The sequence below is a fragment of the Populus trichocarpa genome, chromosome 1 (genome assembly GCF_000002775.5).
Source record: "Populus trichocarpa isolate Nisqually-1 chromosome 1, P.trichocarpa_v4.1, whole genome shotgun sequence".
Lineage (NCBI taxonomy): Eukaryota > Viridiplantae > Streptophyta > Magnoliopsida > Malpighiales > Salicaceae > Populus > Populus trichocarpa.
In genome coordinates, this window is record NC_037285.2 from 33,124,933 (window position 1) to 33,142,988 (window position 18,056).

Below are 18,056 nucleotides of genomic sequence, written 5' to 3' on the forward strand. Positions count from 1 at the left end.
TAGTTAGTTGGAAGTTAGAATTAGTTAGTTTGTTTGTTAGTGACAAATAATTGATTTTCTTATATATAGTATAGGATGGAGTTGGAAAACGTGAGAAGCAAGTAATGAATGAAAGTTTTCTATAACAATCCTTTTTTTTTTTTCTTGTTTTTTTCCTTATTCTCAATCCTTGTTAGTTTTTTACTTGTTAATACTAAGGCCATAACAAATTATTGTCTAGCCCACCTCAAAAAAAGCCTGCAAGCTAGCCTTGATGAGAACCAACTCGAAGATTCCTTGTCTTTCTTTTGTTACATCTAGTGAGAACAAGACTCCTGAATTTGATACAGATTTTTTGTTAAAAAAAATTATTAACAAAGATTTTATCAAAAATTTTATGCATTACTTAATTTTGGTTAAACATTAATTAGAACTCTATTTCAAATGGGAAATGACAGAAAGTAAAAAAACAAAAACCAAAAAACTATTTGAAACTTATTCAAACGGATCAACCCATGATCTGGCCCAGGATGAAACTTATTCATGCTCAACAAATCACAGATATGAAACTTATTCATGCTCAACGGATCAACCCAGGATTCAGCCCAAGCTAAATTAAAAAAAAAAAACTCATCTGAAAGTTAACTTAATATGGCTCAAACAACTTGCGATCCGATCAAAACCCGATTTTATTTAAAAATAAAAAAATAATATCAATAATGGTTTAACTAAAAAAATAAAACAACATCATTTTCATTGACCTAAGTTAACCCAACTAGCCCGTGACCCCGCCTTGGCCAAGTTACTTAAAAAAAAAACCTAATTGGCATTGGGAAATCATTGTAGCTTTAGACCTATTGGCATTGTTCACTAAAATAGTATTATGGCATTTTTACCCCTCCACTTAAAAAACTTAACTTTGGCTTTCAAAGGCATTAAAGTCTTTTTATATGGCTCATTTGTCATTTTCAAATAGAGCAGGGACAAATAAGTATTTTTTTTCATCTTGATTGCATAGTGAAACAACTAGAATATCTTTGGAAGCACAAGATTTAAACTTGGAGTCATGGGGTTATTTTTATAATGGCTTTTTGGTTATTATAATTTAAGTTGAGGGGCAATTTGGTATTTGTACAAATATAAAAATAATAAACAATTAAAATACACGTTGAAATGAAGAAAATACCCTTAAAATAAATAAAAAATAAACCTTGAGAAAAGGGGTGTTTTTGGCTTTTCACAATAGTTTTTTTGTAATTACAAAGTCAGCTTACAAGAAATGTTGTATTTGGCTAAATAAAAAAAGGATGTGCGCGTATAGCGCACCCGGAGGCACGTGCGATGCCTTATAATGTCCAAAAATATCCTTAATCATGTCGTTAGAAGTGTCGCCTTATCCTTTTTCTATTGGTGTCGTGTGTGTCACCACCGGTGGTGGTCCACTTTGGCGTCAATAGACCTTTCTTCCTCTTCTTCTTTTCCTTTCTCTCTCTTTCCTTCCTCAAAAATTACAGCTTGACCCTCTTAGTTGATAGTATTTCAACTTCAATCCTTATTTTTTTTTATTTCTAATTTTTTATCTTGGTCCTTTTATAGAAATTTTATTTGTTTTTAATTTCATCTTTCAATTCTAATTTATCAATATTATATTCTCTAATGAGTCCTTATTCTTTGGATTTCTATTTTTTTCTTGGTTTTTTTGTAAAAGTTTTAGTGGTTTTAAATTTCATCATTTAATTCAAATTGATGGTATTATGTTTTTCAATTTGATCCTCATTGTTTTGATTTTTCTTTTCTTTTCTTTTTTGTACAAGTTATTATTATTTTCAATTTCACCCTTTAATTACAACATTGTTTTTATTTTTTATATTAATTTTAATCCTTATTTTTTTTTCTTTTACTAAATTGATTTTTTTTTTCATTTTCACCCTTCAATTAAATAAAAAATTATTTTGTATTTTAATTTTGATCTTCATTCTTTTAATTTTTAATTTTTAAAATCTTTTTGTATAATTGAATATATTTTTTCAAATTCATCATTCAATATTTAATTGATTGAAAATTGAACTTCACAGTTTTTTCATATTGGGTGTTTCGGGTCTAATGACTCAGATCATGAGTTTAAAAAGTTAACACAGATTATTTTTTTTAAAAAAAAAAGCTTTATGATTTTTTTTATTTTTTTATCGGGTTATTTCAATCACATGATCTGAATCACATGTTTGACAGGATATCTCGACTTAGCACAACCTTAATTAGCATGGTCACAGGTTTGTCATGATAAATTTTTTATGTTCTTTTTTTTATCTCATTTCAACACCTAATCATCATTTTTGACAGGATATGAAACATAGACAAGTAGATGTAAATTACTGGTAAATGTTTCATTCCAATTGATCTTAGTGACTATCATCACTGAAGTGGACAGTATACTGTTCATAAATTAAACCTTTATTGCTCCATTTAACATAAAATTATTGCAAGACATGTACAGATACAAATTGTGTGGACTTAATTGGGGCCTTGCCTTTTAACTCTATGCTCACTATCTGGGCTGTAATAATTTTCTGTATTTTATCATCTTCGTATATGCATTTGGTCATATCAACTGCTTGTACATATTGCTATCTGTTCTTCGTATATGCATTTGATCACATCAACTACTTGTAGAGATTGGCTATCTGTTCTTCGTATAGCGCTACAACTTTGTCTCTTCGGATTTTCATTGTTGGGGTCATCAAGCCACTGTCGATCTGCAATACAAAGAATGTAACTGAGCCACATGGCAGGTGTTGCCTGAATGGAGTGCCAATAGACTGCTTGTGTGAAACTTACTGTAAAAGACTCATCGATAACAAGGACTGGTCCAATTTGAAAAGAAGCCTCTGATGTCCTGCATTTAAGAGCATTGGATCGAACAATGATTAGTACAAGATGGAAAGAAATTCAATTTTTTTCCAAATACGCCACCACTATTGCAGCAAATGAAAATGAACAGAGAACTGCCTGTTAATAAGCACAAATGCATAGCTATGCACAAACAAAGAAGCAAACAAATCAAAGAAAAACAAAAGGGTAATCCAAAAATTGCAGCAATGTTTGAGGAGACTAGTTTGATTGTAGACTACATTTCTTCAACTTGTTAGTTAAGTTGTTAATTGTTGTGAAGAAGGGCAGGAGAATGATAAAAGAATAATATGAAGGAAAGCGAAGTCTTTAAAAAGCTCTAGCTGTGACGTCGATTTCTGTAAGTTTTCTTTTGCCACTCCCTGTACTTCGGAGATCCCACTCTAGCTTCAAGATCACCCAACACAGATTGGCAAGTGCAGAAAAATATTCAACATGTAAATATTTCATCTACCAACACTTTGCACCACCACCTCCCCCACGGCTTTCCATTGCATCCACAGTATCCTTTTAATTTGTTCTAAACTGCCGTAAAAGCTATACATGTCTTTATAATTCAGATTCTTCAGATTAATTCAAGTTAAAAGAGTTTTACCACTTCCTCAATTCTTTGTCTAGCAGGTTGGCGATCTGTTTCTTACTCAGCTCAGTGGCATCTGCATCTACAATGGACAACTTTTTTGCAACCTCTAGAACCTCCTCTTTGTTTGGAACAACTATAGCTCCAAGACGACGTTGGTCCTACACGTGATTTATGATAGTAAATATATAAACTACCAACTTACAAATGGAAAACCATAGATGAAAGTAAATGTGCAAATGTGTCCGAAGGTGCTCAAGACTTGAGGAAAATGATCATTGAAACAAACCTGGCCAATAACAACAATCTGTTGAATAAGACTACTCTTCATTGCAGCTTCCTCAAGCTCCAAGGGCTCAACATTTTCACCTATTTTCTCCAAACAATTTCAAAAGTAGAATATATGATACTCTTGATAGGCAGAATGATGCACTGGAAAAGAAAACTTAGACTTGAAGATAGAGCATTTTTGTTCTTGGGAAAAGGCAAATTGTCCATGCAATATTATACTTCTATTCAGAAGAAAATGCAACTCAGTACCACAGACATGAGTAATGATTGGGAAAAGATACACCACAAAAAAAAAAACAAAGCAATTAAATAGAAGATTGAAATAAGGAATGCTAGTGAAAAATTGAAACTTTTTGATGCTGCTAACGCTACTTGCATCTCTAGACACATTTATAGAAGATAAACTGAGAAAGGTAGACAACAGGGTCAGATCTCGAGATCATAAATTATTTTCATACTTTTTTTTGTGCGTCTAACTTGTCACTTCAGAGAGAGCAAGAGAGAGGTAGTAACTGCAGTGGTATAGAAGGAAAACCACATGCTTCCAATAATACCTGTCGAAAGAACTATAGTATCCTTAGCACGACCTTCAAGAACAATAATCCCTCCACAGCGACGGCTTTTCCCTCTTGAATGGTAAGGAGCTATCCAACCTAAATCACCAGTGTTTAGCCAACCATCCTCATCTACAGCTTGCTTTGTGGCCAATGGATTCTAGTCAAAGATTATTACAAATGTGTCACTTGCAATAATTAACATTGTGAGAAAGAAAGAGTATCTTGATGCAATAATTTAAATACAAACTACACGTAGAAAGAATAAGAAACAAAATTTTATGACTTAAATAAAAGTGCTTTTTGGTGTTCTGTAATGGCATTATTAGTTTCACAATCCTAAATTATACTATTTATCTTCAGACCATGATGATGATTGCCACTGCATTTCAGATGTATACTGTGCAGTTTCTTCACTGTGAAGTAAAGTAAACTCGCAGAAAATTTTGGATCCATCATAATAGGCTACTGAAACATTTTTAATGATTGCAACTACATGCAAACATCCAATATATTTTTACTGAAGAACAAAAAGAACTATTAGTACCCTGGAAGAAAAGAGTAACAGATTCTTTATTACCAAAACTAGGTAAAGGGCTCAAGTAGGATGGATAGCATGTCAAGTTGTAGTAACCTTTCATCACTTGAAGAAACTATTACGGAAACTATTACCTTGTAGTAACCTTTCATCACTTGCGGCCCCCTGACTCTTACAATCCCTTTTGAACCATATGGAAGAGATTTTCCAGTTTCAGCATCTACAATTTTAAATTCTGTATGCCGAATTGGATGCCCAACTGAACCAAGAACCTTCAAAAGTCAAATTTGCTACAGCATTACAGCCATGCAAGCTAAAGGTAGATTAAATATATATGATACAAAAGTAAGGAAATTGACAAAAAGTAGCCTTTCAGGAAACTGCAAAAGAAGATACATGCAAATGCATTTCAGAGGTTGAATAATTTAAGGTCAGAGAGACTGGCGGCGATACAAGAGAAAAAAAGAAAGAAAGAAAGAAATCCTTCTCTAACCATCAGAACCATGTTCAAGGTTAGAAAACAAATTAACACAAGTGAACAGCTAGGAGTACATAACCACTCCAAACTGATGCGACAAGGAAGAAAAAGATTTCCTTTCTAGGACACTGTACAGGGTAAGTTCTGGGATTGTTGAAAACATGCAAGATTTTCAACAATCTAAACTTATCGATGTATATCTTACATTATTGCTAAGTTGTCGAGCAGCTAGAACTGGAGATGACTCCGTCATACCGTATCCATTCAGCAACACAACTCCAATTGCCTGTTCACATATAGCAGTTCTATAAGAGACACTATCAGAAATATCTTGTTTAACCAGCCAAGAGAGCATCGAACCTCAAAAAACTTGTCAACATGTGCAGGTAAACTACCACCTCCACTAACACCAGCCTGCAAGGTAGCAGATATTTCTGAGTAAATGATGTATGTACGTAGGTAATCAAAAAGAAGGTTCAACGAGATAATGGATATTTCTTGTTGAACAGTGACAGAAAAAATACATTATCACAACCTCAAAAGAAATATCAATTGTCTAGCTGGCATCATTTATTATTGGGAGGGGGGAAATCAGTTTAAAGCCGTTGAATGAATCTTCAACTATTGAATAAATTGTTTCAGAATTGGCATCAAGGATTCAAAACCACTTTTTCAAGTACCAAGCTGAGATGTCTCAGAAAAATTGTTCTATCAGATAAGGGAGAGCTAATGATGAAGCATTAAGTCAAACGGTAACTTATGGGGGGGAAATACACCTTTCTTATTCCGATTGCTGACTGAATTTTACTGTATACAAGCTTCTCAGCCAACATATGTACTGGCAACAAGATTGCAGCAAAGATTCTTGCCCGTAACCAGCCCAGTATTGAAACAAAATATGACTGTTCATTCTGAGACCTTGTAAGATAAGTTCCCTGTCAATGAAAATAAACCTAAATTAAGCAGCAAATTGACAGGGAAGGAAGGTTTCAATTGCAAGCTTGATTGAAATTGAAGCGAAGGATAAATTGAGCATGAAACTAGGTGTTAATCAATTTGAAGCAGGGGAAAAAAGAAATGTTATTAAGAAGAGCCGAAAGAACTTCCAACATGCAATATGTATACAGCATGGATCCATGAACGGTTGGTGGCCAACCTCTTTCATCATCAGGAATTGGTCCCGGAAATTGCCATCTAGATTAGTTTTTGTACCAAAAACAAAGCATGTTTTAAGATCACATCCTAGGAAGCATATAGGTGTAGAGCAGGTTCAAAAATAATTGGCAGGCTCCTACTGAGTTTCATGAAATTCACTGATGCCCACTGTACGAAGCATTGCATGCCAGAGTACTAGAGCAGTTCCAAGGTAACAAGAGGAGCAGTTTTGTGATCTAAGAGTCACAGGAGCGGTACTAACTTGGAAGCAGGTAGCAGCAATGAAATATCTGAATATGTTCCACTGACACAAGTATACAACAAATTAAGATAAGTGAACAGATTAAACAGTGAGGGTTGGTGACTAATTTGTTTTTCAAAAAATAAGTCTACTTATAATAATATAAAAAAAATGTTAAAAATGCATATAACAAAATCAAACAGTGACATAATCATCCTCCAAAAACACATGGAAACATAATAAATTCGAGCCCAACAAATTTTTATTTACATGCTAATAAAATATAGCAAATAAAGTGAAGAATAAATGCTGCATACAATTTCAAACTATCAAACCTCATAAATTCTCTTCATCTCCATGTATGCCAAGCTGATCTTTATGAAGGTAAATGCAAGAAGTTTACGAAGAGTTGAGCTTTTAGAAATCTGTTTTTGTATCCCACTGTACATAAAACACAGTCTTGAGGAATGCATGGATAAACAAATAATCAACTGACCAAAGTGGAGCACATAGTAGAACAAAATTAAACAGACAATTCGTGATTCATTAACTGTTATATTAAAGCACAATCTGCTAACTGCAAATCTATTGGTAAAAGAAGAAACATGAGGGTGAAAATTTATTAGGAGGGTTGCCATTTAGTACAACCCATCCTCGGTCATTAAATAAGAAGTTGGGCTTCTTGCTGAGAGATGAAAACTTACTGAAAAGGCTCTTAAGGACTAGGCAGGAAAACTTCCAAATAAATAGTTTGTAGTACATATATATAAACGCAAGTTTTTTTGAGTTCATAGAAATATGATGCTTTGCAATGCATCGTATTGTATCAAGTTCAAATGAACACTCAACTCAAATTAAGTGTTAATCCCAAACTAATTTGGGTGGATTTGCCTTCTCCCTTCTGATTATTGTATAAGATTGGAAGTTAGATCCACAAAATATATTGAATAGTCCCTGAAATCCATTTTCTTAATTGGACCAATCTTTTAATACATTTCAAACCAGTGGATTAGATGATATTTTTACAATCACTGGATTAGATTTTTTTTTTTTTTGCAAGCTCCTTAATATGAATAAGATAATTTCCATGTGAAGTATCAAGCAAGAAAAATAAAATAAATAACCACAAACTTCCAAGTAGCAATACACTGGATCACCTATAAAGTGTCTCAAATACTAAAGGAACGGAGATTAGGTAATGCGGCTGATATTGCTGCAGATCAACCTACGAATGAAAGTAATTGCAGTTAAACCATATAAACAGTGTCAGTTGAACAGACTATACAGCGGGTGATGGCAACTGATAAAATGATTCATCATTAAAATTATAAAGGATCATTTCAAAAGCCACAATAAAAAACCAATACCTTAAAATTTCTGACAGTTGTGTATACTTGCTCAGCTCCATTTGCAAATATGAAATACTCACAAGCTCGCTCATATGCATGCCAAGGTGGAAGCATACTCAGAAATCTGTCTGCAGGTTGGGCAGGCACAATTTCCCAAAAATTATTTATCTGGAAAACAATTGACACTGTAAATGGCCTCGTCATTAAGTTAACCAAGTGTTGCTTTCAACTGTAACCAAAGATTCAATTCAATTAGTAGGCCTGAGGCCCCCTATAAATTCATAATCTGAAGAGCATTCCACAACAAAAGGATGGTCTCCTCACTGCTTTATTTTTTATATATATAAAGGGTTCCACTTTAGCCGTGCAGATTCTTCCATGCTTGATCATCGACATTATGGTTGGTGCCTCATTCTTCTTTTACATGTTGACGACAACATTCTCAACCAGAATGATTTTTCTTCGTAGATGAGAATCTCAAAGCTTTTTTTTTCTGCCTCACTCTTCCAAATTCAACGGAGGAAGAGAAAATGTTCCAAATAAAAGAGGGCAGACAAGAAAGGAAAATTTTGTGTGCATTTGTTTTAACTGAAATTGAGAGAGCTTTGCTCATTGGATACCATGAAAGATTTATACAGAAAGGATAGGACAGCTCATTTAGAGCTTGTACAACTTCAAAACTAAATAGCAACATATGCACAATGATAGTATTGTAACAGTGTAATGGTTCAACTGGATTTAGATCCGGATTGAATATCTAACCATTGATTTCCTTCAAGTGGTTTGGTGAAGAAGGTGGACTTTTAAAGAAATGATTTTGATTTTGAATTATGAGAAATGAGTAAGCATTGAAGATTAACAAGGATTTCTCTTGAAGACAAGCAAAATAAGATTAAAATAGGGAACTCCTTTTGGCTTCCTAGATTAATGTGCCTTCAAACAATTGAGTGTCAGCAAATATGGTAATGTGCTTGATGGGCTAGTTATGCAGTGTAAGGTTATTACAAATGGCAAGCTGAGCAGGTCATGATCCAGGAAAAAGAATAGCTCTATTTTCTGATTGATCACAGATATTTAGTGCACACACAAGATTAGACACTTGAGAATTTTGTTTTTTGTCAGATTAAAAGATATTTTTATTATTAGGAAGAGATATGCAAGAAAAAAAATTGGAGAAGGGAACATCAACAAAAAGTTAAATGAATAAAGGAAATAGGCAAAAAGATAGGGAATAACTACAAACCTGGTGCAGCAGATTCTTATGTGTAAGCATCACACCCTTTGGATTTCCAGTGGTTCCACTAGTATAAACAAGTGTAGCAATATCATCAGAGCTTATTGTTTCATATTTGTAGTGCTGCCCTGCAATCATTATCAATAGAAAATTCTTAAGATAATCCCGAAAAGGAAAGCGAGGTGCTGTTCTTTTTTTTCTTCTTTTCTTTCAACTAGCATAGAAATATTTTATTTCACAGAAGAATTAATATAACCATAGAGCATTATTGATGGAACATATTCTGATACTTTCAGTTTGTATTTTGTATACATTTGATGGTAACATGCACTGACTGGAAATCCTGTTACATATATATAAATTGAACACAGCACCTTCCACTAAAAGCAGCACATCTGTACAATCACACTGCTTGACAAGTGATATAAAAGTTTATCTCTTCCTTGTAACTAAGTAATATGATGAACAATAATGACTGCGACAATTGTCTTAGCCTAGTTGATCCACAGACAAGCGTGCGCAAGCACACACACAAAAGCTGCAGATGTATTGCACACGCATGATTGGCTGAATAGCAATTAAAGCCACTTTGAGCATCAAAATCATCACTAATGTTTCAAATATGACCATGCTACACTAAGCAGCCAATTTAAGTAACAATAATTGAAATTAATTATTAGATTTTTGTTCCATCCTAACAAATACATCAACTGCACCAAACTTAGATCCATGGAAAATATATGAAGATTTAACTAATATCAGTGGTGTACCTAACTACTAAGGGTTGCATCCTGATCCAGGTATAAAGGAAAAACTGTTTCAGAAGAGTTTCTCAAATACTCTGGCATTCTCCCTAGAGCATATAATCCACAACATGGTTACAAAAATTTTAATACCGAGCTTCAAGTTAGTCTCTTAAAGGCTGCTTTATGTATTCAAGCTTTAAAAGCAGCCAACTAGACAAACTCTTCGTGTATTATGAAACAGGGATTTAAAATATAAACCCAAAGATCTCATAGAAAGAAGCGTGCTGGTAATTCATGACATAATACATACATAAACTTCCCATATTAATTTGCAAACTGATCAACTTACTAGCATCACCAGAATCAAAGAAAGCCTTACGGCTCTCTCGCCCCAAATCTATTATCTCCTTGTAATTAAAAATAGGTATCCCCTCCATTACGTTGATAGTAAGGCTTGACTTCTCTCCCCAGAGTAGAATGACAAATCTGGGAGCTGCCTTGGAAGAAAATGTTTCTGCAATTCGATTGAACAATTCAGGATTGTCCACTGCAAGTGCAACACTGTAGTAATAATAAAAAAAAATCAGCAATAACACTAGTGCCATTACAGATTGAAAACAAAAGGAATCCACTTCCTGAAACTCTTCAAAAACAATTGTAATACCATTATCACAGCAATCCAAATATCATTGATTCAAACACTTTCAACACATATTAGACAAGTGTGTCTATTGGGGTGTTTAGAACTGCCAGACAAAGTCAATCTTATCTGACCAAACCCAAATCATCAAATTTTTTTCAGGGTATGACGAGTCTGGCTAGTTGTAGAAAAGCACAAGCTGAGTAGCTTGGTGGGGACTAACAAAATAATGCTATGACGACGCTATTTTATTCTCAGCTTAGTACTTAACAGTTGTACCCTAAGCCAAGTACTCACCAAAATACAAAATTATTCTTTTCTTTATTCTCTGCACTATTTCTAGCACCGCTTTCTCTATTTTTCCTATCAATGTGTCACTTGTTTCTTTATCTTCTACATCCTTCAGTCCCATTCCCATAAGCCCGAGTCTTCCCCCATAATTGCCAATCCTAAAGTCCCTAACTTACATGCTTTATCCCAGAATTAAGGAAATGTCAGGAAGAGTATTAAAACCCTGCATACATATTTGCTTATCATCTGATTAAAAATAAACTGGGTTACAATTAACCATCCTCTGTTATTATCCATATGTAAAGATAAAATATAGAAATAATATACATTTAAAGGAAAGTTCTTTTGCAAACCTTTCAGAGTGATTGTATATTTGTAATAGCTCTTCAACAGATGATCTTGATCCCCTCACCACATCAACTGCTCCCATGGCCATCATACCTAGGAAAAATATCAATAAGATATATTGCAAAAGAAAGGTACAGTTACCATGCATCAAATGAAATAAAAAGTCAACAATGATTCTTCCAAGAGGAGCACATGGACACTGCAAAATGGAACACCTTCTTCCCTTCCATGATTAAACACCCTGAACATCCTTTTTTTTTTCTAGCATCTGAAACCTTTTGAGTCTTTGACAACCATGTGGACAGGGGAATGATAGTCACTATGTAATTGAAGGCAAGGAGCATTTAAAATAAAATTTCCCAGTTTCTCTAGGCCCTAAAACATCAGTGATTCCAGGGTTTGTTCAAGGCAAAAAGAAATCTGGAATAGACAGGTTAACAAGCTCAATAAAAAAAAATGTTAAAAAAGTTTTAAATCTGTCACATTACCGTTTAGGAGCACTATGGCATTCTAAGATTTTAAATCAAGAATGGTTAAGCCTTTCGGCAAGGCTCAAAGTGGCTATTGAGATATTATATAACAAAAGGAGGGTATCCAAAAGTTTTAGGTATTCAATAATTGCAAATTACAATCATCCATTCCCTTGCCAAAGATTTGTAGTGGTAATAAAGAAAAGGGTCAAATTATTTCATTTTGAGTTCTTCACTCCAGCATTATGAACAAGGACAAACACCAGCCAAAAACATCCTGCTAGAGGCAATAGCCCTCTATGGCTAAACTGAAAGGCTTGCGCATTGTGAAGATGCTAACACAGAAATGTGTGTATGCTAGATAACATAGATACACACACATGAACCACAAGGGAGAGAAATATAAGATAAAGAAAAAATATATAGAAATTAGCAAGTAGGTAAACATAAATGAAATTGCAAGGCACCTTGATCTGCAACAAGCCACCGGTATGAATTATCAGCAAAAAGTGCAAGTTTCTCATCTGGCTTAACTCCAATAACCCTCAGGCCTTCAGAAAAATCTAAAATTTCCTCCTCCAGCTGCAATTTTGAAGAGAAAAGGTAATATTTGATGTGAAAGCAGCTAATTAGAACAAATTAACTTGGTTACCAAGAACTTGAAAGAACTTGCATTCCATGTTTATGGAAAGAACAAAGATCCTATAATATGGTAAAGACCAATCAGCTTCAATGGGAAGAAACATTCACAATTTATTACAACAAATGGAATCAACAGTTACTCTTTTTTTCAGATAACATTGATATTGAGCACATAGATCATGCAGCATACAGAGAAGCATATAAATGCAGTCAAAGAACTAATAATATGGATCATATAGCTAACATGACAACTATTGCCACCAATTCAATTAAGTTAATAATCTTATTGCTGCAAGCACTATGATGAAAATTTATTATTGGCTACATTTAATCACCTGTGCTATGTGTGTGGACAGAACCTAAGTTAAACTCAGGGCACAAATCGTCTCTTCACATGCTTCTCGAGGAGATACATAATAATAAATAAATAAATAAAAAACTAAATTTGTGTTGGAAGGTAACCTGTTTATAAGTCATACTTGTAGGTGGATCATGATGCGGATCTACCACTGCAACCTGATCGCCATATTTCTCTGCTGAAGACCTCCAAATGTCAGGAACTGCTCTCCAGTCATCAGAGGTCAAGGCACCATTTCTGGAAACTAGTGCACTTTCTAGGTTAGGTGAACACCTTCTTATCTTAATCTCCTCTGTCTAAAGAAGAAATAATAAAAAATAAACCTTAGAGATCCTAGTCGTATTTCCTGTATGTATTCATCAAATTTTAAACTTGAAAAATCTACGAGAGCAAACTTTTAATGCTTTTTCATTCAGTCAATAAACCAGCATGTTCATGTCATGATATTAAGGGAGAGCATTGACGAAGCATGTTTCTCTTTGTTTAATTTCACAACTCACAGGCCCACTTTTCCATTACAGAACTTGCATTGTCCAGCCAAGAGATAATGCTGCCATGCCCATGTGAACAAAAAGGTGTAAACCCATGGAAAACATGCTTTGTTGTTGTCACAGTAACTAGAAGAAACGGAAATTCATTCACAAGTAGAAGTTTGTCAACAACAAAATAGGTGTCTAATCATTTGAAAAATAAATATCCAAATACTATTCTGCAAACGTTTAGAGATTAAAGAAATGATCCAACAACGAAGCCACCAGACTTGAACTTCCGCCAGGTAACCGCAGAAATCAAAATGATATTACTGAGAAGGTGGTGCTTGTTACACAGTTATGTAATAACATACATTTAATCATGGAATGGCATATGAACACTGAAGCCTCCCAATTCAAGAAAACAGCAAAAGTTAATCCACAACTTCAACAAATCCCAACTGTCCTAAAGTCTCAATTACTTTGAATTTCTTGCAAGAACAGTTATTAACATGCTAAATTAGTCTTCAAAATAAAATCATTGTACGGAAAAGACATTCAGTGACCTCTTTTTTTCATAATTTCTAACCGGCTTGACAGCTTATCCAGTCAGAGAGAGAACATTTACTCAATTTGGTATCAAAAACTTGTCCAAATCAAAATTTGACAAATTGTAAACATCGAAAGACAAATTCAATACCATAATCAAAGATATAAAAGAAAAGTTATTTCCAAACACTCAATCATACCAAAAACACAAAGAACATAACTGATAAAAGACATAAAATTATCAGCTGTTAACAGCTAAAAACAAAAGCTAAAGAATGAACAGGCATGATGACTACAACTAATAATAGCAGAATTTTTAAGCAAAAGAAAAGAGTTTGCATATATCAAACAGTACGTAAAGAACCCAAAAAACATAAAAATCGCAAGATATGCTTGCATCTCTATCCACACAAGCTAAATTCAAAAGGGTACATATATTACCTTGGTTTCGCAAGAAACTCGAAATCCTCGACGTGCAGAGAACCCATAGTTTCGTTGTTTCTGAAGGAACATTTTAGAGTTGTTGAAATGATAGCGAGAGACCAAGAACTGAAAAGCAGCATGCCTTTTAGTAATATCAGCGGCGCCAGTACCATAATAATCAGAGCTAAAAGTTGAAGAAACCATTGCCATTCGATTTGATGAAAAAGAAGAAGCAGAAAGTGGTGTAGCAGTAGTCATCGGAATCAATGAAGCAAAAACCGTCAATGGACTGACACAGACAAATGTTGGTCTGGTCAGCGTTTTATATTACTGTAAGAACTACAAATATACGAGGAAAGATAGGGAGATAGCTTCTTCTTTTTATATTCAAGCAAGGTGGGATATTTCTACGCCACCAAGGGAAAATATACGGGTAGAGTATACAAGATTTGTAGTCCCTATATATTTATCGACATTTAACTTAGGCCCCTTACTGAATTTTTCGATTTTAATTCCAAAAAGTCTTTCTATCATAATTGTCTACCCACTCATATACATATAAATGATAACTTTATAAAAAATAAATTATAAAAACTACTTTTTAATTAATTTAATATTAAAAACAAAATTAAAAGAAAAAAATAATTAAATTTTTTAAAAAAACTACTAAAATCAACTGATTTGGTATAGAAAGCAAATGTCTTCCTAGGACAGAAATCTTACCCCGTTGGCTTAGGATTTGCGTAGAGATGTTGTGGTATGCTCAAGCGTAACTCGAATCCAAAACAATACAGGAAGATATATTGTGGTTCAACTGTTCAAGGATCATGCATTTCATATGTATCTGAGTAGTTAAAACTCGTTAGCTTCTCTTTTCCGTTTCCTACTTTTATTGTCATAAATGGAGACTCAACTGGATACTTGATGCCACGGCACATTATGCTATACATGTAGAAAAAAATATTCCGTGTTTATTGTGGACATAGATTTGTTGTATTATATATTATATATGTTTGTATTTGTGAACAACACTGTAGCGCTATAGAAGCATTATCTTTTTTATGTTTAGTTAAAAATTACTGCTGGGTCTAGCTACCAACCAGACCCAAGAAGATTGAGTTAATAAAAAAATAAAAAAAAAATCAATAAACATTGTATATTTATTGTGAATATAGACTCATTGCATTGTGGACCACAATATAGACATAGAGTCTTTGTACTATGGACGACATTGTAGCACCATAGAGGCGTTGTCTTTTCTGTGTTTAGTTAAAAATTATTGTTTGGTCTAGCTGGGCAGCCAGACCCAAGAAGATTGGGTCAATAAAAAAATTCAATTAATATTTTTTCTTTAATTTAAATTAATATTTTTTTTATGTTTTTGTATTTTTTTGATGTGATGATATAAAAAAATCAATTTTAAAAAATAAAAATTTTTATCTAAATATATTTTTAAAAAACATATTTTAAAAAATAACTATTACGTAATAATATAATAACTAACATATTGGCCCGCGCTCCGCAACGGATCAATAATAATTTTTTTCATATGTAAAAATATTTGAGTTGGGTTAAAAGCACGGAATGTATTTGCATCATCACCTTCTTCAAATAAAGTATTTTTTACGGTAGCACCAAGAATAGCGCATAGCAGAGCAGCGCCCAATGCACCGGCAACTAATTTCTTTTCCTTTTAAGATATTTCTAATTTTTTTTTCTCTTTAATTTTTTTTCTTTTCTTTGATTGAATTATTTTCATACTATAAAGAGGAAATAAATTGATGTAACTTTTTTTATATTATACAAAAGTTGGGTGATGATATTTTTTTTCATTTGAGGTTGAGTTGAATTTCCTTATTAAAACATGTTTGTTTTTGCGTTTCAAAAATAATTTTAAAAAAATTCAAATTTTTTTTTAGTTTTTCTTTACTTCACTGTATGTATAAACTCATTGCACTGTGAACCAAACTGTAGACATAGAGTGATTGCACTGTGAATAACACTATAGCATCATGAGAGGCATTATCTTTTCTGTGTTTAGTCAAAAATTACTGTTGGGTCTGGCTCCAAGACATTTAAAATATTCTCTACACTTTTTATATTTGTTTGCATTTGAAATAAAAATTGTTATTATATCACTGCGAAGCGCGGACCAATATACTATTGTTATTAATTAATCTCGTATTAAAAACAATTCTTAAATTAAAAAAATCAAGATAACTAGTTTAATTTATTTTGACATGTATTCTGAAAATATAATTCAAACTCATGTGATTGGTTTCAAATAAAATAAACAGGTGTCCAACAACTATAATTTAACATAAGTATTAGAGAGAACATTAAAAACAAAAAGGATCGAAGTGGAAGGCTGATAAATGGATGACAACTAAAATATAGTTTAGCCAAGAAGAGACAAGAAATCAAAATCAACGTAGCCACAGCGGAAAATGTGTGAATCTATTATCTTATAGTATAATGTAAGCCATAAACAAATTAGCATTACATGCTGTGTCTTTGGTAGCCTGATGACGTGGATGTGGAAAGGACAGGGTCAGATTTCTAGAAATGAGTAAAATAATCAGTTGCTTTACTTGGTGGCACTGCCACATGCCCGATGATGGAGAGCCCCTCACGGTCTTCTACTAGATAAACACGACATATGATTAGAAGATTCGTCACGGTCTGGTCTTTGTAATAAAAAAACAAATAATTAATAACTTAGATTTGTGGCTCACGATACCTGCGTGGGGAAAAATACTATAAAAAATATTTGAGTTATTTATTTTATTGGTAATTTAAATAGTATAATTAAAAAAATATAATAACAATAAAATAAATAAATAAAACATTACTTGAGCCTACCTGGATTATCAAATAATTCAATATTAAAAAACGAAACTGAAAAAAAAAAAACATCAATTAAACCATGTCAGTAAACTTCATGATTATTGACAAAAAACTGATATAATTTCATAGAAAAAAATATATAAAAAAAAATTTGAAGACCGATTCTTAATAAATCAAATGAGAACATGATAACTCCATATAAAAAAATAAAAAGAAAAAATCTGAAGCTCGATTTCTAGTAAATAAAATATTCAAGGACAGAAAATTTTAAAAATATATAATTAAAAAAAGATAAAAAAGACTCGATATGAGCCCTTCCATATCAAAATGCAAAATCTCTACCCAATCAAGATACAAGGGTACCCGCGTTAGAAAGCAAATTGAATAAAATTATAAAGCTCAATTATCGAACAAGTCAATATTAGAGGACAAAAAAAAAATTAATTTAAAAAAGCAACGGAGAAAAAACATGGGTTAACCCGAGTTAACCCACAAACCCGGTGACCATTGTCACATCAACGGGATAACCCAATATAAAGAAAACAAATTACAAAAATCAATTTTCAATAAATAAAATCTTGAAGAATTAAATTGAAATAAATAAATATTTTAAAAAAAAAGACCCAAAAAAATCAATTCGCATTAACCTTTGAAACTGATGACTTAGGTCATGAACCCAAGACTAACCCCATACCATGAAATCTTTTTAAGTCAACTCAGGTTAACTCGCAAACCCTGCAACCATGAACACATGATCGAGATAACCTTGTAAAAAAACAAAAGTAGAAAGACTAGTTTAAAATAAATTAAATGTTGAAAGATGAAATTTAGATAAATCGATTTAAAAAAGGACCTAAAAAAAGTCAACCCATGTTAACATTTGAAACTGATGATTTTGATCATAAACCTGAAATTAATCACATAGAAGGCGAATCATGAAAAATAGTAAAGAAAAACTCAAAAAAA

At 32.9% G+C, this 18,056-nt stretch overlaps 1 protein-coding gene across 3 annotated transcripts; it reads right to left on the reverse strand.

Moving 5' to 3' along the window:
* Nucleotides 1–2,412: 2,412 nt before the first annotated feature.
* On the reverse strand, nt 2,413–15,104 carry LOC7495829 (probable acyl-activating enzyme 16, chloroplastic). 3 transcript variants are annotated; one of them, XM_024596123.2, is made up of 19 exons: nt 14,967–15,104; nt 14,262–14,532; nt 12,906–13,097; nt 12,269–12,383; nt 11,337–11,424; nt 10,402–10,613; nt 9,316–9,434; nt 8,091–8,240; nt 7,881–7,948; nt 7,059–7,164; nt 6,104–6,262; nt 5,688–5,741; nt 5,533–5,613; nt 4,984–5,121; nt 4,312–4,471; nt 3,756–3,835; nt 3,482–3,627; nt 2,815–2,872; nt 2,413–2,732 (listed from the first exon to the last, which is right to left on the reverse strand). In XM_024596123.2, the coding sequence occupies exons 2-19, from the start codon at nt 14,499–14,501 to the stop codon at nt 2,640–2,642; spliced, it is 2,259 nt and encodes a 752-aa protein (XP_024451891.1). In that variant the 5' UTR covers nt 14,502–14,532; nt 14,967–15,104; the 3' UTR covers nt 2,413–2,639. The 3 variants fall into 3 exon arrangements, with proteins under 3 accessions (XP_024451891.1, XP_052305957.1, XP_024451886.1); XM_052449997.1 differs by having other exon boundaries at nt 14,262–14,369; nt 14,967–14,985; XM_024596118.2 differs by lacking the exon at nt 14,967–15,104 and having other exon boundaries at nt 14,262–14,632.
* Between the last annotated feature and the right edge of the window lie 2,952 nt (nt 15,105–18,056).